This window comes from Phyllobates terribilis, unplaced genomic scaffold (assembly GCF_046119375.1).
Source record: "Phyllobates terribilis strain yellow unplaced genomic scaffold, ASM4611937v1 Scaffold_12__6_contigs__length_324123572, whole genome shotgun sequence".
NCBI lineage: Eukaryota > Metazoa > Chordata > Amphibia > Anura > Dendrobatidae > Phyllobates > Phyllobates terribilis.
In genome coordinates, this window is record NW_027362772.1 from 229,678,791 (window position 1) to 229,697,611 (window position 18,821).

Sequence of the window (18,821 nt, forward strand, 5' to 3'; positions counted from 1 at the left end):
AGTCGTACACTGCACAAATCTGGCCTTTATGGAAGAGTGGCAAGAAGAAAGTCATTTCTCAAAGATATCCATAAAAAGTCTCGTTTGAAGTTTGCCACAAGCCACCTGGGAGACACACCAAACATGTGGAATAAGGTGCTCTGGTCAGATGAAACCAAAATCGAACTTTTTAGCCACAATGCAAAACGATATGTTTGGCTTAAAAGCAACACAGCTCATCACCCTCAAAACACCATCCCCACTGTCAAATATGGTGGTGGCAGCATCATGGTTTGAGCCTGCTTTTCTTCAGCAGGGACAGGGAAGATGGTTAAAATTGATGGGATGATGGACGGAGCCAAATACAGGACCATTCTGGAAGAAAACCTGTTGGAGTCTGCAAAAGACCTGAGACTGGGTCGGAGATTTATCTTCCAACAAGACAATGATCCCAAACATAAAGCAAAATCTACAATGTAATGGTTCAAAAATAAACGTATCCAGGTGTTAGAATGGCCAAGTCAAAGTTCAGACCTGAATCCAATCGAGAATCTGTGGAAAGAGCTGAAAACTGCTGATCACAAACACCCTTCATCCTACCTCACTGAGCTCGAGCTGTTTTGCAAGGAAGAATGGGCAAGAATTTCAGCCTCTCGATGTGCAAAACTGATAGAGACATACGCCAAGCGACTTGCAGCTGTAATCGCAGCAAAAGGTGGCTCTACAAAGTATTAACTCAAGGGGGCCGAATAATATTGCACGCCCCACTTTCCAGTTTTTAATTTTTTTAAAAAGTTTAAAATATCCAATAAATTTCGTTCCACTTCACGATTGTGTCCCACTTGTTGTTGATTCTTCCCCAAAAAATTAGAATTTTATATCTTTATGTTTGAAGCCAGAAATGTGGCAAAAGGTAGAAAAGTTCAAGGGGGCCAAATACTTTAACAAGGCACTGTATATACAGTATATATGCACCGGAGCTTGCTTACTCACATATTATGTCATACAGAAACACATTACATCACACAGATAGGCTTTCCTTTGAACAATACTGGGGCGTACATATTTGTCATCTTGTGCAAGGTATTGCAATATTCTTTTCAGTCGCTTATCCTTATCTAAGGGGTTCATTATTTCATAGTGTGTGCCTGATCCCTGTACAGCGCCACACAGAGTCCCTATTATCGACCTACAGGCACTCCTTGTGTCACCACATGCTGCCTCTGTGAGGTGCCATATGTTCTCCTAGAAGTGACGATCCTAAGGAAGAAATACACAGAGACTTAAAGGGAATCTGTCAACACGACCTTTACTCCCCCAAACTGTTTATATGGTCATGATGCTCTGTGAAAGACAATGTCATCCATACCTTTATTTATACAATGTGTTGCTGCCTGACTGAAAAAATAGCAGTTTTAATTCATATGCAAATTAGGTTTAAGTGCTTTGGGTGTAATCAGAGCACTTCCCAAGCATCTGCCTTCTTGAATCTACGTATTCTCTGCCTACATCTTCTTCTGCTTGACTGACATCTCACTTGCTTGACTACCTAGTCAATGAGCTGTGAGTTATGCAGAAGAAAAAAGAGCTAGGGAGACAAAATCTGTAAGAGGGGCCACCACCTACTATGTGACATTTAAAATGCTGCTGTTTTCTTATGAGGCATAGGGGACCTCAAACACCAGGGCCTAGATACACCTGCTTCTTCTGCACCTTCTATAGCTTCTCGTCCTTGGTAATATAGCATGCAACATATAATATCAGAGGAATGCATTGGTACATCATGGAAACATGATCCCAAATAGAGTACCAAAAGTGACGAGCATTAATAGGAGCTATTACCGTGCCCATGGCTGTACCTATCCAACATTGTACAGTGGACTGTATAGGACATCTTTTCCTCAGCCCACACTTCCTTCCCATCCCTCCAAATTCTATATTCTCCCCAAATGAACTTTTGGCTTTTGTACCGACAAGAAAAAACAGATATCATCCCATCCTCATAAAATGTGCCATTAATGCATGTGTTCTCTATAAAGCCTTCTTTAAAGGAGGTGATGACCCGGCTCTACTTGGCAACAAGTGGACTTTAGCTTATAAACCTGATCAGGCATGTAGGACGCTGCGGATATTTTCACATCATTTACTTCATTATCATAAATCATGTTTATATACAGTATATTGTAATTTAAGGGAAAGATTATTAAAAATGATTGATGTGCCCCATTTATGACCCTTTCTGCATGGAAACGGTTCCTTGCTGCAGATCTCTCAATTTATCCTTTTAGTTTGGAAGTGATTATCTTCAGTTATACCTTCTTAGTGGGAACGGGTGACACTTTATCACAATGAGGATGGTACTGACGCGCCTAGGGGATGGGGACGACTCGGTACCCGGGCCTTTGCCTGGTTTGGGGATGTCGCGGTGGTCGGCTCCCGGGCCCGTACCCTGGGGTCACTCTTGAAAAAGGGGATTGTAACTTGGGTAGAGATAAAAATAAAATAAATAGTTTGTGGCGCCACCTGTGGTACCTGGTAATGATTACCAGCGCTGCTTCAGACCTCCGGGGGTGTTGGGATGGCAGCTGAGGTGTTTCTGCTCCCCACAGGTGGAGTGGGCCCCCGGGGCAGTGTGGAGTTTGGTGGGTGGTGATGCTGGGACTTGTAGTGAAGGCGGAATGGCGCAGCAGGAGTAACTGACAGAGACAGGGGATTCGCTTCAATACCTTTACTGGTGCTGATGTCAGGTACGGTCCAGGGTACTCAGTAGGATGGGTGCACTTCAGGACTTCTCCCCAGTGAGCGGGTATAAGGCCTCCTGGTCCGTGTCTGCCTCTCTGTATGCTCCTGGCCAGCCTGCAACTGGGCCTAGCTTATGTGTCGTGCTGTTCCTTCACCTGTCGCTTGGTAGTAGGACCTTCTGCTGGAAACCACTATCCCTGGTAATGCTGGGGCCTTCGTGGTTCCTGATCCTGTTAAGGGTTTAGCTTCAGGTCAGCCAGGGACTTGTAGTCCTCCTGGTATGCCGGTGATCCCTACTGGGTATAAAGGACCCTGTAGGCGCGGACCCGGTGTCCGGTTTGTATATTCGGGGTGAGCCTATGATGCTCCTCTGCCCCCTCAACTCCTCTCTCCTCTCCTCCTCGCCGTCGGCCACATTCGGGGCCCTCACTACAGCAGCAGACGTTCTGCGTCTTCGCTGCTCTCAGCGTCAGCACGCTCTCAGACTCTCTGACTCTGACTGACTCTTTCTTCTGACTGAACTGCCTGGCTCCACCCTCCATATATATCCCTAACGGGCTCCCTCTAGTGGTGTGAGGTGGAAGAGTGGAGGTGTTTGTATCTAATGAGGGCCTCTTGTGGAGAAGTCCATCCATGCACCCTTTTGGGTCCTGTGGTACCTGTGAACAGCAGGGTGCCACAGTACTATGAAAACATTATTTTTGCACATGATTAGCATCAGTTTCCTACCTTTGTCTGGATTAACAATATTTCTATTTCTCCAAAATCAAGCTATACCTGATGTGGGAAAAAGGCTGTCATTCAGCTCACTTACAGAAAAAAATGTCAGGCCCTGGCGGGTTAAAAAGGGCTCAGCAGATATTGCTGGACCCTACAGCTTGTCAGTATTTTAGTTTAAGAGCAGTATGCGGTCTGACAACTTTGTTCCCACGCTCTTGTCACAGTCAAAGCTCGAACATTCAAAGACTACAAGCAATTAATGTTACAAAGGGCACAGCTAAAGCATAAGAGATGGATGCTAATTCAGTGATTCATTACCAGAAATAAACCTATAGACCTGACTTACATTACAGACAATCATTCGTTACATTCCTATATTTCCAGGTCTCCTTTTATAAAATGATAAAACTACCAACAGGAGATATCCAAGCTCTAGTAGATACAGTATATTGTCTGGTTTAGAAAACTCATATCTCTTATTAGGGATTTTTGAGTTAATCAGGACCCTCATCTGTCTGTTAAAGTGGTAATTTCAAGGACCCTGTTAATTAATGTTAGGCTCATCTGGTGAGGTGGATCCTCAAAGCCCAAGGTCCAGGTGGACACATGAGCCACGGGCGTTGGTGCAGCAGGCCGGTGATGCACTCTGAAAATAGGTTGCAGAGGTACCAGAGACCGTAGGCAGATAAGAGACCGGGAAACAGGTAGCAGAGGTCCTCGAGACCACAGGTGGACAGGAGACCAGGAGCAGGTAGCAGAGTTCCTGGAGACCACAGACAGGTAGCAGAGGTCTTGGAAACCACAGGTGAACAAGAAACCGGGAACAGGTAGCAGAGGTCCAGGAGACTGAAGACAGGTGGAAGAGGTCCTGGAGACCACAGGTGGGCAGGAGATCTGGAATAATTAGCAGAGGTCCTGGAAACCGAAGACAAGTAACAGAGGTCCTGGAGACCACATGCTGATAGGAGACCAGGAAAAGGTAGCAGTGGTCCAGGAGGCTGCAGGCACACAGGACTCCGGAGCATCTAGAATTCTGAATACCAAGACACAGATGTGTGTCTTGGTAGTCCTTATATAGGTCCAGGTGGATGTTCACATGGGATCACACTGGGTCATCTACAAAGCACGACGTGGAGCATAACAGAGTTCAGCGGACTGGGGAGAGGGAAGCAAAGCCTGGATCTGGGACAGGTATGTAACAGTTTCAACAGACATGATGCAATTCTTAAAGGGGTTGTCCATGACTTATATACTGAAGACCTATTCTTAAGATATGTCATCCATATCATATTGGTCGAGATCTGATACCTGGCACCCCAACCAATCAACTGATTGCAGTTCACCTGGCTGACAGATATACACAGTGTACAAAGCTGGAACAGCACAGCTCCATATATTGTGTAGTGGCTGTTCCTGAGTCCAGCAGCCAAGCTCCAATTCCCTTTAATAGGAGTTAAGCCGCAGTACCCAAGAACAGCCACTACATAGCTTAGTACACTGTGCACACCTGCAGAACTGCAAACAGCTGATCGTTAGGGGTGCTGGGTGTCAATCCTCTACCAATCTGATAATTTATCCTAAGGGTATATACGAGAGTCCTAGACAACCCCTTTAAACTCCCCATTTTCCTCTAGGGGTTGCTGTTCGGTTCCCCAATTGTTTTCTAGGGGCTACAGCAGAAAGACACTCACTCTCCGGTCAGTTTATCTTTAGAGAATCTGACAAAAAGGGATTGTCCAAAGTAGACAATGGACCGGTGCTGGGCTCACCAGGAGATAAGACTGATGGGTGATCTGCACACAGCTCAGGGTCAATGCTGTGTTTTCCCTGGGGGGCTCTTTCCCTAGTGAAATGACTCTTATACGGGTGTGTTGTCTGTAATGTATTGTTTTTGGAAGCCTGGAATTATTTTGATTTCCTTGCCCAGTTCAGCATCATTAGATTGTGTTCTGACACATCCATTCTCTCCCACTTCCTGCTCATACTGATGCTCAGGGTGTGTATAGATCCCGACCACAAGCAAATTCCCTGGTACGCCCGGCTGCTGAAGAAAACACATCGGCAGAGCAAATCACCCTGACAGCCTGCAAGTGATACCGGCACCTAAGAAGTGGTGCTCACAGGCAGACAACCCCCCATGGTCACCATACCTGTGAATAAATGATAATAACTATAAAGCATACTGCTCCATAGCGCTCCCTGGTGGCCAAATTATCATGGAAACAAATATGAGTTTTTCAGGCTACAAAACAGGACAAGGGGTGGAAGGACTGAATCATGTTCTGAATCGGGAGCGCACTGCTCCCCTGTCTCCTGGCCTCCTGCTTTCCGGGGGCGGTAAGCTCCTGAAGATTGACAGTGCGGACCAGCGGCATCGTTGCACTTCTGTCCTGAACTGTGTGCTCTCTGATGCGATGATATCAGACAATATTGCCTTTGCACCATCAGAGGAGTGCAGTGGCACAGAAGCGATCCAACCAGCTTCAGAGCAGGGCTTACAAGGTCTATAGCACAGAGCTTACAAGCGCTGCGCTTATTGATTAGGAAGCAATGGTCAGTAACCAAGGCAACGAGCAGTAAACAATACAATTAAATACCCCTCCATTTTTGAGAGCGGAGAGGATAGGTAAATTGCAAAATTGCTTGCTTTTAGAACCACTTTCCAATTGTAACCATTTATAATGAGATTAACCCTTTGAATCAGTCACAAAAGATCACATTTAATAAATATTTTATTAAATATTTAATAAATATTTGTAATAAATATTTTGTTAGAATTAGTTCTCTAAAGGATTTGCATATAAAGAAAGGATACTTTCTTTATATGCAAATCCTTTATAATGTGATCTTTTGTAAGTTAGTTAGGATTTTTGCTCTGAAGGACCCTGATGCTTCTCCTGCAGTGAAGAATATTTTAGGAGAATAAAACTGCTATATAGTAGGTCCACTGTCTGCTGGAGACATGGGAATTACGCTACTTGTAGTTCTAAAACTGTCCTCTAGGGGGCCTCATAAGCCTTTCTTAGAAAATACATAAGGTCATAAGGAAGTCACATGGATTTTCAAATATACACAATCCATAGCAGCAAATGTACGAGCAGAAACCCAAAAAAATCCCAAGTGCTGCACAGACTGCGGATTTCATACATTTTCATCTTTTCTCTACATCCAAACATTTAGAAACAAATTAGCATTTGTCATAATTGTCCTTCTCCAAATGGCATAAAGGGATGGATGAGGAGTCATAGGTTTAAAAGGGTTTTTTTTTTGTTTCAGAAAACCCCTGTCCTCGGCTGTAGTTTGTTTAAAAACAAAACCAAAGTGTGCTCGTCTCACCCTCCCTGGGCCCAGCACTGAGTTTCCACCACTGCTCTAGGTGTCTAATATTGCCTGCAGCGCTGATAGCACGTCGCCAGCGCTGCAGCCAATAAGTGAGCTCAGCGGCTCATGCCGTCAACATGCCATCAGTGCTGCAGACAATAACAGACACAGAGCAGTGATAGAGACTCAGCGCTGGACCTGGGGAGGTTGAGAAAAGCACTGTTTGTGTTTTTTTTTTTGTTTTTTTTTTAATAAAACAAACTGCATCCAAAGGACATGTTTTTTTTTATACTGGAAACACCTTTAAGTCTATATGTTCCCCATTTATGAGGTTGCAAAAGGTGAAATTGTCACTAGGGCTCTATACAAAGGAGCCATTATTTGTGTGGCAGGAAGTTTTGGATACAGACATATGGTACTGATGCCTAGACGTATCTGCCATTCAGGAACCTGGGAAAGCTGGATGACAACTCATTAGGAGATGCAGTGGTTGGTTGTAACCTTGCTTTCCCGGTAAGCATTATTTGCTGTCAGTATCCTGTGGAAAATAGGGAAATTACTGTCTATAACTCGGAGGGTATATTGTGTAATATTCTGCTGTCAAAGCTCCCTGGTGGGCTGCAGCCTGATACAAGGATAATCATCTGCACCTTATCTGATAGCAATCTATGTTCTCCAGAAATGACTCATTCGTCTTATTATTTAATTTACTTCCTGCAGAGAGAAGAAAGCGGCAGGGCTGAAGATAACGAAGAAGAAGACCCGGAGACGGCACACCGATGTAAGGATATACACTATATATATATGTGTGTGTGTGCTTAAAGGGGTCTGACCATTACTTTAAATCTAGGATATTTATGATCCATGTGGATCCTTCTGCCAGGATTCACTCAGATCACTGGATTAAAGAAGCAGTGTTGCTAGGTAAAGCACAGTGGCCATTTCCATTTTTTTTTTAATATGGCACCAGTTCCATCTCTTCAGAAACAATCATAGATGGGGCTGTGTTTCGAAGTCCTGCACATTACCTCAAGGGAGAATTCAGTGAATCCTTTAATGATCTATGGGGTCCCAGCAATCGGACTCCCACCAAACAATAAGCTATGGCATATCCTGGGACTTTCCCCTGATTAATCTTTTCTGCGAGCAGCATCAGATAAAGAATAGTTCACAAAAGTATTTTCCTGAGCATACCTGCACCTACAGGTAACCCTGAGCCTCCGTACACCTGCCGGTCACGGGTTATTAGACAAATGACACAAACCATGAGCAGGTTTCCACTAAGCTGCATACTAATATCACGCTGGCAATACGTTATTGCATTTTGTAGAATTTGAGGTCTCCTTATCATTCGTGGTATTTTTGCCTGGTCTAGTGTCTAATGATCATCCTGGACTCTATGAGAATACATATTACCTAAACTGATACATTGTAGCAAATATCGCTCACAGAGGATTGCCTACACTCAGTCTCAGAATGGCAAAGATCCACCAGTAACATTGATTCTTGGTGTCCACTGTTCAACTACATGTAAAAAAGACCTGACCCTAGTATACAAATGTATTTTTGCTTCTATGTAATATTAATTTGGCAAGCTTGTTTAATGAAGAATTAGGTGATACCTTTTTCTGGAAATTAAGAATCAAGTGTAATAGCACTGCTGTTCAGCACTCCTTCACAGGGGCGGCCTACCGGAGGATTCTCCTGTTCACCAGACGGCCAGTCCGAGCCTGCCTACACTAGTATATCTTTAGCAAGCCCTCAACCATGAAAGTGTTGGGTCTATAGATTTTAGCTTCCATTCACTAATGGCAAGTAAAGATTCTGAAATGGCAAAGAATTGACACAATACAATTGTGATAGACTTTTGTGATGTAGATTTCAGGGGCTCACAGTAACATTTCGTGCCATGTACAGTAATATTGTTGTCTATAAGAGCACAAAACCATGCACAAATATTATTATATGGTGTCAATATTGCAGCCATTCTCCATGAATTTGGTAAAGTGCAAATTTTTACAACCCCAGACTCACGAGGAGTCATCCACCATGGCTGAATGGACTGTCCTTCCCTCCGGTCATTGGAGCTGGCCATACACATTGGATAGCTGTCGGATGATTGATCATACAGCCACAGCTATCTTCCCCGATTCCTCCCATACAAGAACGCATGGCTTGGCCGAGTATTTCCATGTTCTCTACGATACAGTTGCTGCCTGAATCATTTGGTAGCGGTGTAGCTCTGCACCGAACAATAGGATCGCTTGCTGAAATGAAACAAGCTGGATATTTTAACCCCCAATATCATTATTGGGGGCGAGTCAGGAGGCCCCCATACACAATAGATGGTCTTCCGATACCTCTGAAAACGACAGGTTTGGTTGACTTATCTAAGATATATGGGGACCTTTAGATGTTGTGGCCGTAAATACTTAAGGTGCATTTACACTGCACGATCATTGGGAGAGTCACAGGCCTCTCATACAGCCAAATCAGATCTCATGCTTTGCACTGAGGAAGAGCAACACCCCGAAACATGGTTTGGCTTTTCTCCTAAATCATATGACAAGGCTCATTAAAGGGTCGATATTGACATTTAAAATTGCTACTTCCAATAGGTGGCGCTACAGTTCAAGTCCTCTTCCTCTCTTAGGAGACAATTTGCATATCTTATTTATAAGATTCACTTACCTCTGTGATATTTTCCGCTATATACAGTAAAAGAAAAATTATTGATTATATTGTTACAAAAAGTAGAAGTGTTGTCCCTAGCTGTCAATCAGATCAATTATTCAATTTCTAGCACAGGCAATTTTTAACATTTTTTTTTTATATATAGAAAAAGTCAATTGAGGGTCAAATTGATTTCTTTATTCATGAAAACTGTCATCGATACTAATTGAAAAAAATACTTGGGTACCAGTAGGAAAAGTACAGGTATCTTATTTATTTGGACTAGGAGTCACAGTATACTAAGCTTCATTTTCTTAGTACAGTTGAAGGGTGGCCAGACCAGACTGAAGAAGAGTTGATCCGTCCCTGCCCTATGGGTGTGGTAGTAAAATGTGGCATCATGACATCACTCCATGAGTTCATAGTTGCTCACCTTTTATCTCAAGGTGTGATTTCCTCTACGCACCTACAGTAGTCGGCCACCTACTAGTTTACAAACACCTGGCTCATCTATAAAGTTCTATGTATTAAGGTCATTGCTAGGGTCTTAATAGCCCGAAACGATGAGTAATATATGTATATAATAGTAGTTATTATCTAAAAAATGGTGCTATACCAGGACTAAATATTACCTACAAAAAGGGAAAGTCAGCTCACCCACTGAAACATTCGGAGGCACGGAAACTCATGGTGCAAGGAGGAGCAGTTAGGAAGGGTCTTCCGATAAAATCAAAATGTATTTATTGTAGAAAAACATTTGCAGTTATACAACACCACAGTGAACACGTTTCAGACAGGGTCTTTAATCAATCATTAACTCGTTTCAGACAGGGTCTTTAATCAAATATTAAAGACCCTGTCTGAGACGCGTTTGCCCCCTTCACTGCAGTGTTGTATAACTGCAACTGTTTTAATGTTTTTCTGCAATAAATATATTGTGATTTTATTGGAAGACCCTGGGAGCTGGATTCTTTTTCTTCCCTAAATATTATCTATATTCTGTTTTTAACACAGCATATCATACAAAGACAATTGTTTCCAATAATGCCGCTATGTACCTGTCACGGGTGTGTCAGATGTAACAGACAGTCTCTCTGCATCTGGCTGCAGAAGGTCACTGCGTTTGGCAATGCAGACTCCTTCTTAATCCTTCTCACTTTTGGACCCAGCAGCTACCTCCCTCCTGCTCTGATTGACACACCCTGGTCTGGGTGTTTGTAAACTCTCAGATCTGCAGGGAGTCGCCGGTGATATTCACATTTTCCCTTGTGAAGGCTTGGAGCTATAGCAGTTGACTAGCTTCCTCTCTGGTGCCCTTGGAGGACATTTGGTGTTATCTCTCTCGTGTCTGCTCAAGCTAAGTTTTCCCCCCTTTGTTTCTCTCCCTTGTTTTTAGTTTATAGTGGGGACTGACCAGTGCTTATCCCCCCTCCCTATCTAGGGCCTAGCTCTAGAGATATACAAGGCTTAGGTATCATGTTCAGCAATTGGTGTGGAACCAATATAGGGACGATAGGGGAGACAGGGTGTTATTAGATCTGTCTAGGGGTCTCCACTCCCCCTTTCCCTAGTGTCTGGGCTTTCTTCCCGTCATCCCTTCGTGTTGCACTTAGTCTTTCCCACACTGTGCATGACAATACCTATATATACTACATATCACTATAAATTGAGTTATTATACCACCAAACTGTTACTAAATGAAATAAACACTATTAAAAAAATATTACAGCCACACAGTGACCATATAGTGGTAGATAGTATTTCTGGAGTATTTCTGATTGGAGTCATTCACTTTTTCTGTCTTTCCCATCTGGCCCAGACGGCCTTGACGACCTCTTGATAATGTTTGTCTGCAAAGTTTAGCAATATGCATACTTGGGATGCATAAGGAGCTTTCCCCATCTATACTGTAATGTCGCCATAGGCCCCAATCACCAGACGGAGGCTGAATATATGTTCTTTCCGCCTCTGTTTGGCAGGTATGCTTTTCATTGTATAGGAAAGTGCCACAGACCCCAACCACCTGCACCAGAACCTGCTGCCTATGCAGCTTACAAGACAGAGAGTAGTGGGGCAAGGAGCCTGTTGCTCTCTGCTCTACCTCAGGATCAAGCTGTATTTGCATCATGTTGATGATGATACAATTCAAAGTGGCGCTCACCAGAGATCTGGGACACTGGGAGAGAAGTCCTAGGGTCTTTACCGGTTCTTTGGCGCTGGTGATGCCACTACTGTGTACTCAATGACAATTTACCATAATTCATCCCCTAAAACGCCCATCCATATTATAGTTTTACATGCTTTGTTCTAAAAGGCCTGCATTGTAACATGGTGATTGACAGCTAACTGTACATGAGCTAAAGATAACATTCCCTGATGGATACAGACGTAGGTCTGAATCGCTGCCAGTTCATACAATGGAGGAGCTGAATTTTCCAGCACATGAACATCTGTGTGTCAGGATGAGCGGAGTGATAGCTGTGACTTACCCTGAGAACCCTGCCTGCACGGCCAGAAACTCTACCTCTCGGTATTACTTCCTTATGTAGACGGTGATTGATTTGTGATTATTTGCATATCCAGGATACAATGTAACACTATAAAAATATCCTCTATCCACTCTGCATAACACCAACCCTCTCTGTGTGTCCATCCAGACATAACTTAAAGGGAACCTGTCAGAAATTTCTACGCCCCCAAAACCATTTATATGACCATGTAGCCCTTTAAAAGTTAAGCACGTCAATCTGTTTATGACCCCAAAATGATGCTCTCGCAGCGAAGAATCACATTTTGTAGTTCAGTATTTATGTGTCTGTAAGCGCATTGGGGTGTGAGGATGCACTTACAGCTCCTCAGCCTCATGCTGTATTCCCTGCCTAGCGTCACCCTTTTCTGGATGATTGACGGGTCATTGGCTCTGATACACTGCAGGGAATACAGCTTGAGGCTGAGGAGCTGTAAGTGCATCCTCATACCCCAATGCACTTCCTGACACATATATACAGAAAATTAAAATGTAATTTCTCGCCGCTGGAGCATCTCTTTGGGGGCATAACGGGATCGACTTGCTTATCCTTTAAAGGGCAACACAGATGTATAAATTGTTTGGGGGTGTAGAAGTTTCTAACAGGTTCTCTTTAAAGAGAATCTCTCACCAAGTTTTTGCTACCGCATCTGAGAGCAGCCTGGTATAGGGGCGTAGACCCTGATTCCAGCGATGTGTCAATTACTGGGCTGCTTTCTGCAGTTTTTATAAAACCACTGTTTTATCTGCTGCAGATTTACCAATTCTCTATATAACCTCGCCCACACCACTGATTGTCAGCTTTCTGTGTACACTGTGCATAGGCAGAAAGCTGCCAATCAGTGGTGGGGACGGGTTATACAGAGCTCATGAATATAGAGGACTACCTGGCAGCAGGTTTACTAGTCCTATAGTGATAATCTCCTGCTGATTAAAACAGGGATTTTATCAAAACTATAGCAAGCAGCCCAGTAAGTGAGATCACTGGAATCAGGGTCTCTGCCTCTACATTTTGCTGCTCTCAGATTAGTTGGCAAAATTCTGCAGACAGATTCCCTTTAAGGTTCAATGCTTTAGTGTAAGATACAGTTATATGAAAAAGTTTGGGCACCCCTATTAATCTTAAGCTTAATGTTTTATAAAAATTGGTGTTTTTGCAACAGCTATTTCAGTTTGATATATGTAATAACTGTTTCTGCCTTGAAATGAGGTTTATTGTACTAACAGAAAATGTGTAATCTGCATTCAAACAAAATTTGACAGGTGCATAAGTATGGGCACCCTTATCATTTTCTTGTTTTAAATACTCCTACCTACTTTTTACTGACTTACTAAAGCACTTTTTTTGGTTTTGTAACCTCATTGAGCTTTGAACTTCATAGCCAGGTGTATGCAATCATGAGAAAAGCTACTTAAAGTTGTTCTCCTGTTTGAATCTCCTCTGAAGAGTGGCATCATGGGCTCCTCAAAACAACTATCAAATGATCTGAAAACAAAGATTATTCAACATAGTTGTTCAGGGGAAGGATACAAAAAGCTGTCGCAGAGATTTAACCCGTCAGTTTCCACTGTGAGGAACCTAGTAAGTAAATGGAAGAACACAGGGACAGTTCTTGTTAAGACCAGAAGTGGCAGGCCAAGAAAAACATCAGAAAGGCAGAGAAGAAGAATGGTGAGATCAGTCAAGGACAATCCTCAGACCACCTCCAGAGAGCTGCAGCATCAACTTGCTGCAGGTGGTGTCACTGTGCATCGGTCAACTATACAACGCACTTTGCACAAGGAGAAGCTGTATGGGAGAGTGATGTGAAAGAAGCCGTTTCTGCAAGCACGCCACAAACAGAGTCGGCTGAGGTATGCAAAAGCATATTTGGAGAAGTCAATTTCTTTTTGGAAGAAGGTCCTGTGGACTGATGAAACCAAGATTGAGTTGTTTGGTCATACAAAAAGGCGTTATGCATGGCGGCAAAAAAACACAGCATTCCAAGAAAAACACTTGCTACCCACAGTAAAATTTGGTGGAGGTTCCATCATGCTTTGGGGCTGTGTGGCCAATGCCGGCACTGGGAATCTTGTTAAAGTTGAGGGACGCATGGATTCCACTCAGTATCAGCAGATTCTTGACAATAATGTTCAAGAATCAGTGATAAAGTTGAAGTTACGCAGGGGATGGATCTTTCAGCAAGACAATGATCCAAAACACCGCTCCAAATCTACTCAGGCATTCATGCAGAGGAACAATTACAATGTTCTGGAATGGCCATCCCAGTCCCCAGACCTGAATATTATTGAACATCTGTGGGATCATTTGAAGAGGGCTGTCCATGCTCGGTGACCATCAAACTTAACTGAACTGGAATTGTTTTGTAAAGAGGAATGGTCAAAAATACCTTCATCCAGGATCCAGGAAATCATTAAAAGCTCCAGGAAGCGACTAGAGGCTGTTATTTTTGCAAAAGGAGGATCTACTAAATATTAATGTCACTTTTCTGGTGAGGTGCCCATACTTATGCACCTGTCAAATTTTGTTTGAATGCAGATAGCACATTTTCTGTTAGTACAATAAACCTCATTTCAAGGCAGAAACATTACTGTGTCCAACAGTTATTACATATATTAAACTGAAATAGCTGTTGCAAAAACAACAATTTTTATAAAACATTAAGCTTAAGATTAATAGGGGTGCCCAAACTTTTTCATATAACTGTATGTATTCACATACTAATGTATTTATGTGGCGAAGGGGTCTTTGGGCCCCCTCACAACCTAGGACCTGGGTGTCACTGACAACTGCACCTCATATAGCTACACTCTTGTCTGTATTTAGCTTATTGGAATAGTCTTGCAAATCAATAAAGCCCAGGCAAGTCATGGAGTACTGCGGGCAATACATAGATGATGTCCTGTGGCACATGTGGGTACAGCATGCCAGTAAGGCCTGTTACATGCCACGTTTTTGTTGTGCACTTGACAAAACCGTTTGTACTGTAAAACAACTGATTTGTATGCACTTAGAATATAATGGGAAAAACTTATGTGAAATGGGTATCTGTTTGACACGTTTGTGAACCTATCCACTTTGTTCCAGTTTTTACTGGATGCAAAAATCACAGCCCACTTTAAAAACAAAAACAAATGAAAAACACATTTCTTTTTTATAACATTACACTTTAAGGAAGACGAATGCAAACATATTATACATTTGCATTCTTTTTTTCATTTTTATTTATTTTTTTATTATTTGATCTCCTGACACTCCTCCCAGATCATTATAAAAAATAAACGGATCCATTTTTTTTTTTTTAAGAAAAACGGATGCAGCTTATATAAAAGGATGTACTTGCTTTAAAATGCATCTGTTTGCATCAGTTTTACAACAGATCAGGGTTTTTTTGCGAAATAAAAAATATTGAAGATTAGAAAACCTAGGTGTGAAACAGACCTGTGGAGCTGTCTATAATACCGCTTGTAGCTATTAACCAATATGCATTTGGTCCTGACATTGTTCATCTGGTGCTCTGTTAGATCAGTCACACTGCAAGAGGATCAGGCAACAGTTAATCATGGGAGGCTGTGCTGTATTAAGCTATATCTGCTCAAGCACAGCAGATAGGGCAGCCGAGAAGACATGACTGCCACTATGTGACCTTATATCGCTCCATTCACTCCTTATATCCCTCCTTTCACTCCTCATATCCCTCCATTCACTCCTTATATCGCTCCATTCACTCCTTATATCCCTCCGTTCACTCCTTATATCCCTCCTTTCACTCCTCATATCCCTCCATTCACTCCTTATATTGCTCCTTTCACTCCTTATATCCCTCCGTTCACTCCTTATATCCCTCCTTTCACTCCTCATATCCCTCCATTCACTCCTTATATCATAGAATAGAATGGTAGAGTTGGAAGGGACCTCCTGGTTCATCTGGTCCAACCCCCTGCTCAAAGCAGGATTCACTAAATCATCTCAGACAGATGTCTGTCCAGCCTCTGTTTGAAGACGTCCATTGAAGGGGAACTCACCACCTCTCGTGGCAGCCTGTTCCACTCATTAATCACCCTAACTGTCAAAAAGTTTTTTCTAATATCTAATCTGTGTCTCCTCCCATTTAGTTTCATCCCATTGCTTCTAGTCTTTCCTTGTGCAAATGAGAATAAAGATGATCCTTCTACAATGTGACAGCCCTTGACATATTTGTAGACAGCTATTAAGTCTCCTCTCAGTCTTCTTTTTTGCAAGCTAAACATTCCCAAATCCTGCAACCGTTCCTCATAGGACATGGTTTGCAGACCAGTCACCATTCTGGTCGCTCTTCTCTGAACTTGCTCCAGTTTGTCGATGTCTTTTTTAAAATGTGGTGCCCAAAACTGTACACAGTATTCCAGATGAGGTCTGACCAAAGAGGAGTAAAGACCGATAATGACTTCACGTGATCTAGACTGTATGCTTCTGTTAATACATCCCAGAATTGTATTTGCCTTTTTTGCTGCTGCATCACACTGTTGACTCATGTTCAGTCTATGATCTATTAGTATACCTAAGTCTTTTTCACATGTACTGTTGCTTAGCTCTATTCCTCCCATTCTGAATATGCTTTTTTCATTTTTATTGCCCAGATGTAGTACTTTGCATTTTTCCCTGTTAAAAACCATTCTGTTGGTTGCTGCCCACTGCTCCAGTTTATTTAGGTCTTTTTGAATCCCCTCTCTCTCTTCTCTAGTATTAGCTATCCCTCCTAGCATTGTGTCATCAGCAAATTTAATCAGTTTACCCTCAATTCCTTCATCTAAATCATTGATAAAGATGTTGAACAATACAGGTCCCAGGACAGAGCCCTGTGGTACCCCACTTGAGACATTCATCCAGCTGGATGTGAAGCCATTTACAACCACCCTTTGAGTCCGATCACTAAGCCAGTTATGAATCCACCTAACAGTTGCCTGGTCCATTGCATACTTGGTCATTTTTTCAATAAGGATGGTGTGAGATACTTTGTCAAATGCTTTGCTGAAGTCAAGATATACTATATCTACAGCATTTCCCTGATCCACCCAGTCAGTGATTCTGTCATAGAAGGAAATTAAGTTAGTCTGACATGACTTGTTAGTTACAAACCCATGCTGACTCTGGTTAATCACTTCATTCTTATCCATGTACTTACATACATGTTGTTTAATAATTTGTTCAAAGATCTTTCCTGGTATAGAAGTCAGACTCACCGGCCTATAGTTCCCTGGGTCCACCTTCTTCCCCTTTTTGAAGATAGGAACATTTGCTCTTCTCCAGTCTTCTGGGACTTCTCCTGTTCTCCAAGAATTTTCAAAGATTATGGAGAGTGGTTCTAAAATTTCTTCTACGATCTCCTTCAGTACTCTGGGGTGTAATTCATCTGGACCTGGAGACTTGAACTCATTTATGTTAGCTAAATATTCCCTCACAATCTTTCTGTTTACAGATAACTTGGATTCCTCTATTCCTTTAAAAGGACAGTGAAGATCAGTTGATCTTACATTTTCTTTCTGAGAGAAAACAGATGCAAAATAGGAGTTAAAAAGTTCGGCCTTCTCAACATCCTCTCTTACCATTTCTCCATTTTCATCCTGTAAAAATCCTATAGCATCTTTGACTTTACTTTTACTTTTGACATACCCCCAAAATCCTTTTTTATTGCTTTTGACATCTCTTGCAAGCCTTAATTCATTGTCAGCTTTAGCTAACCTGATACGTGCCCTGCAGGATCTGCAGACTGCATTATAATCTTCTTTAGATATGCCTCCCTCTTTCCATTTAATAAACATTTCTTTCTTTCTTTTTAGCATGTGTTTAAGTTCTGTGTTCATCCATCCTGGTTTCCTTAAATGCTTCCCATTCTTCCTACTTTTCGGGATTGTTAACGATTGTGCTTTGAGAATCTAATTTTTAAAAATTTCCCATCCTTCCTGGACATTTTTGTCCTTAAGGACATCCAGCCATTGGATCCCTCCTATTCTCTTTCTGAGTCTCTTAAAATCTGCCTTTCTAAAATCTAACCTTGAAGTTTGAGTCTTCACATGTCTTCCTCCTCTAGTTATCCAAAATTCTATAATAGCATGATCGCTGCCTCCTAGGGTCCCAGCCACCTTTACCTCCTCAACCATTTCCTCCCTGTTTATAAGGATTAGATCCAAAGTAGCAGATCCCCTTGTTTTCTCCCCTACCTTTTGGAAGATAAAGTTGTCAGCAAGAGAGGATAAGAATTTGCTTGACCTGTTAGTTTTACTTGAGAGAGATTCCCAACAAATGTCTGGATAGTTGAAATCTCCCATGACCACTACGTCATATTTTTTGGAGAACTTGGTCATTTGATACATAAAGAGTTCATCCATATCTTCAGCTTGCCCAGGTGGCCTGTAGTAAATGCCTACAATGGTGTCCTTTCCGTTGTTCTCTCCTTGTATTCTTACCCAAACAGTTTCCACAGAACTCCCAGTCTCTGAAGCTTCAATCTCTGTGCAGATATACGCTTTTCTAACATACAATGCGACACCTCCTCCTCGTTTATCAAGTCTGTTTCTTGCAAATAAGTTGTATCCTTTTAGCCTTTTATTCCAATCATGTGTATCGTCCCACCAAGTTTCAGTGATTCCAATGACATCATATTTCTTTTCCTGCATTAGTAGTTCCAATTCTCCTTGTTTGTTGCCCATGCTTTGTGCATTTGTATAAAAACATTTTAGTTTGTGATTGGTTTCTCTTCCTCCCATATTTTTATTATTTAAATTGTTTTGTCTTTGTTCTTCCCTTCCACTTCCAGTAGCAGAGATCTCAATAGTATTTGTCAGCTGTATGGCTTTTTCTGGCCTTTTGCTTCCCTTC

At 42.3% G+C, this 18,821-nt stretch overlaps 1 protein-coding gene across 8 annotated transcripts in view; it reads left to right on the top strand.

Annotated features, from left to right (window-relative positions):
- The window catches only part of PLEKHG5 (pleckstrin homology and RhoGEF domain containing G5), a 445,968-nt gene that overhangs the window by 325,695 nt on the left and 101,452 nt on the right, over window positions 1-18,821 (top strand). For all 8 annotated transcript variants that reach the window (XM_073656679.1, XM_073656680.1, XM_073656682.1 and 5 more), the window contains one exon: window positions 7,483-7,543. In XM_073656679.1, coding sequence (XP_073512780.1) covers window positions 7,483-7,543 — 61 coding nt within the window. The remainder of the gene's footprint in view (window positions 1-7,482; window positions 7,544-18,821) is intronic.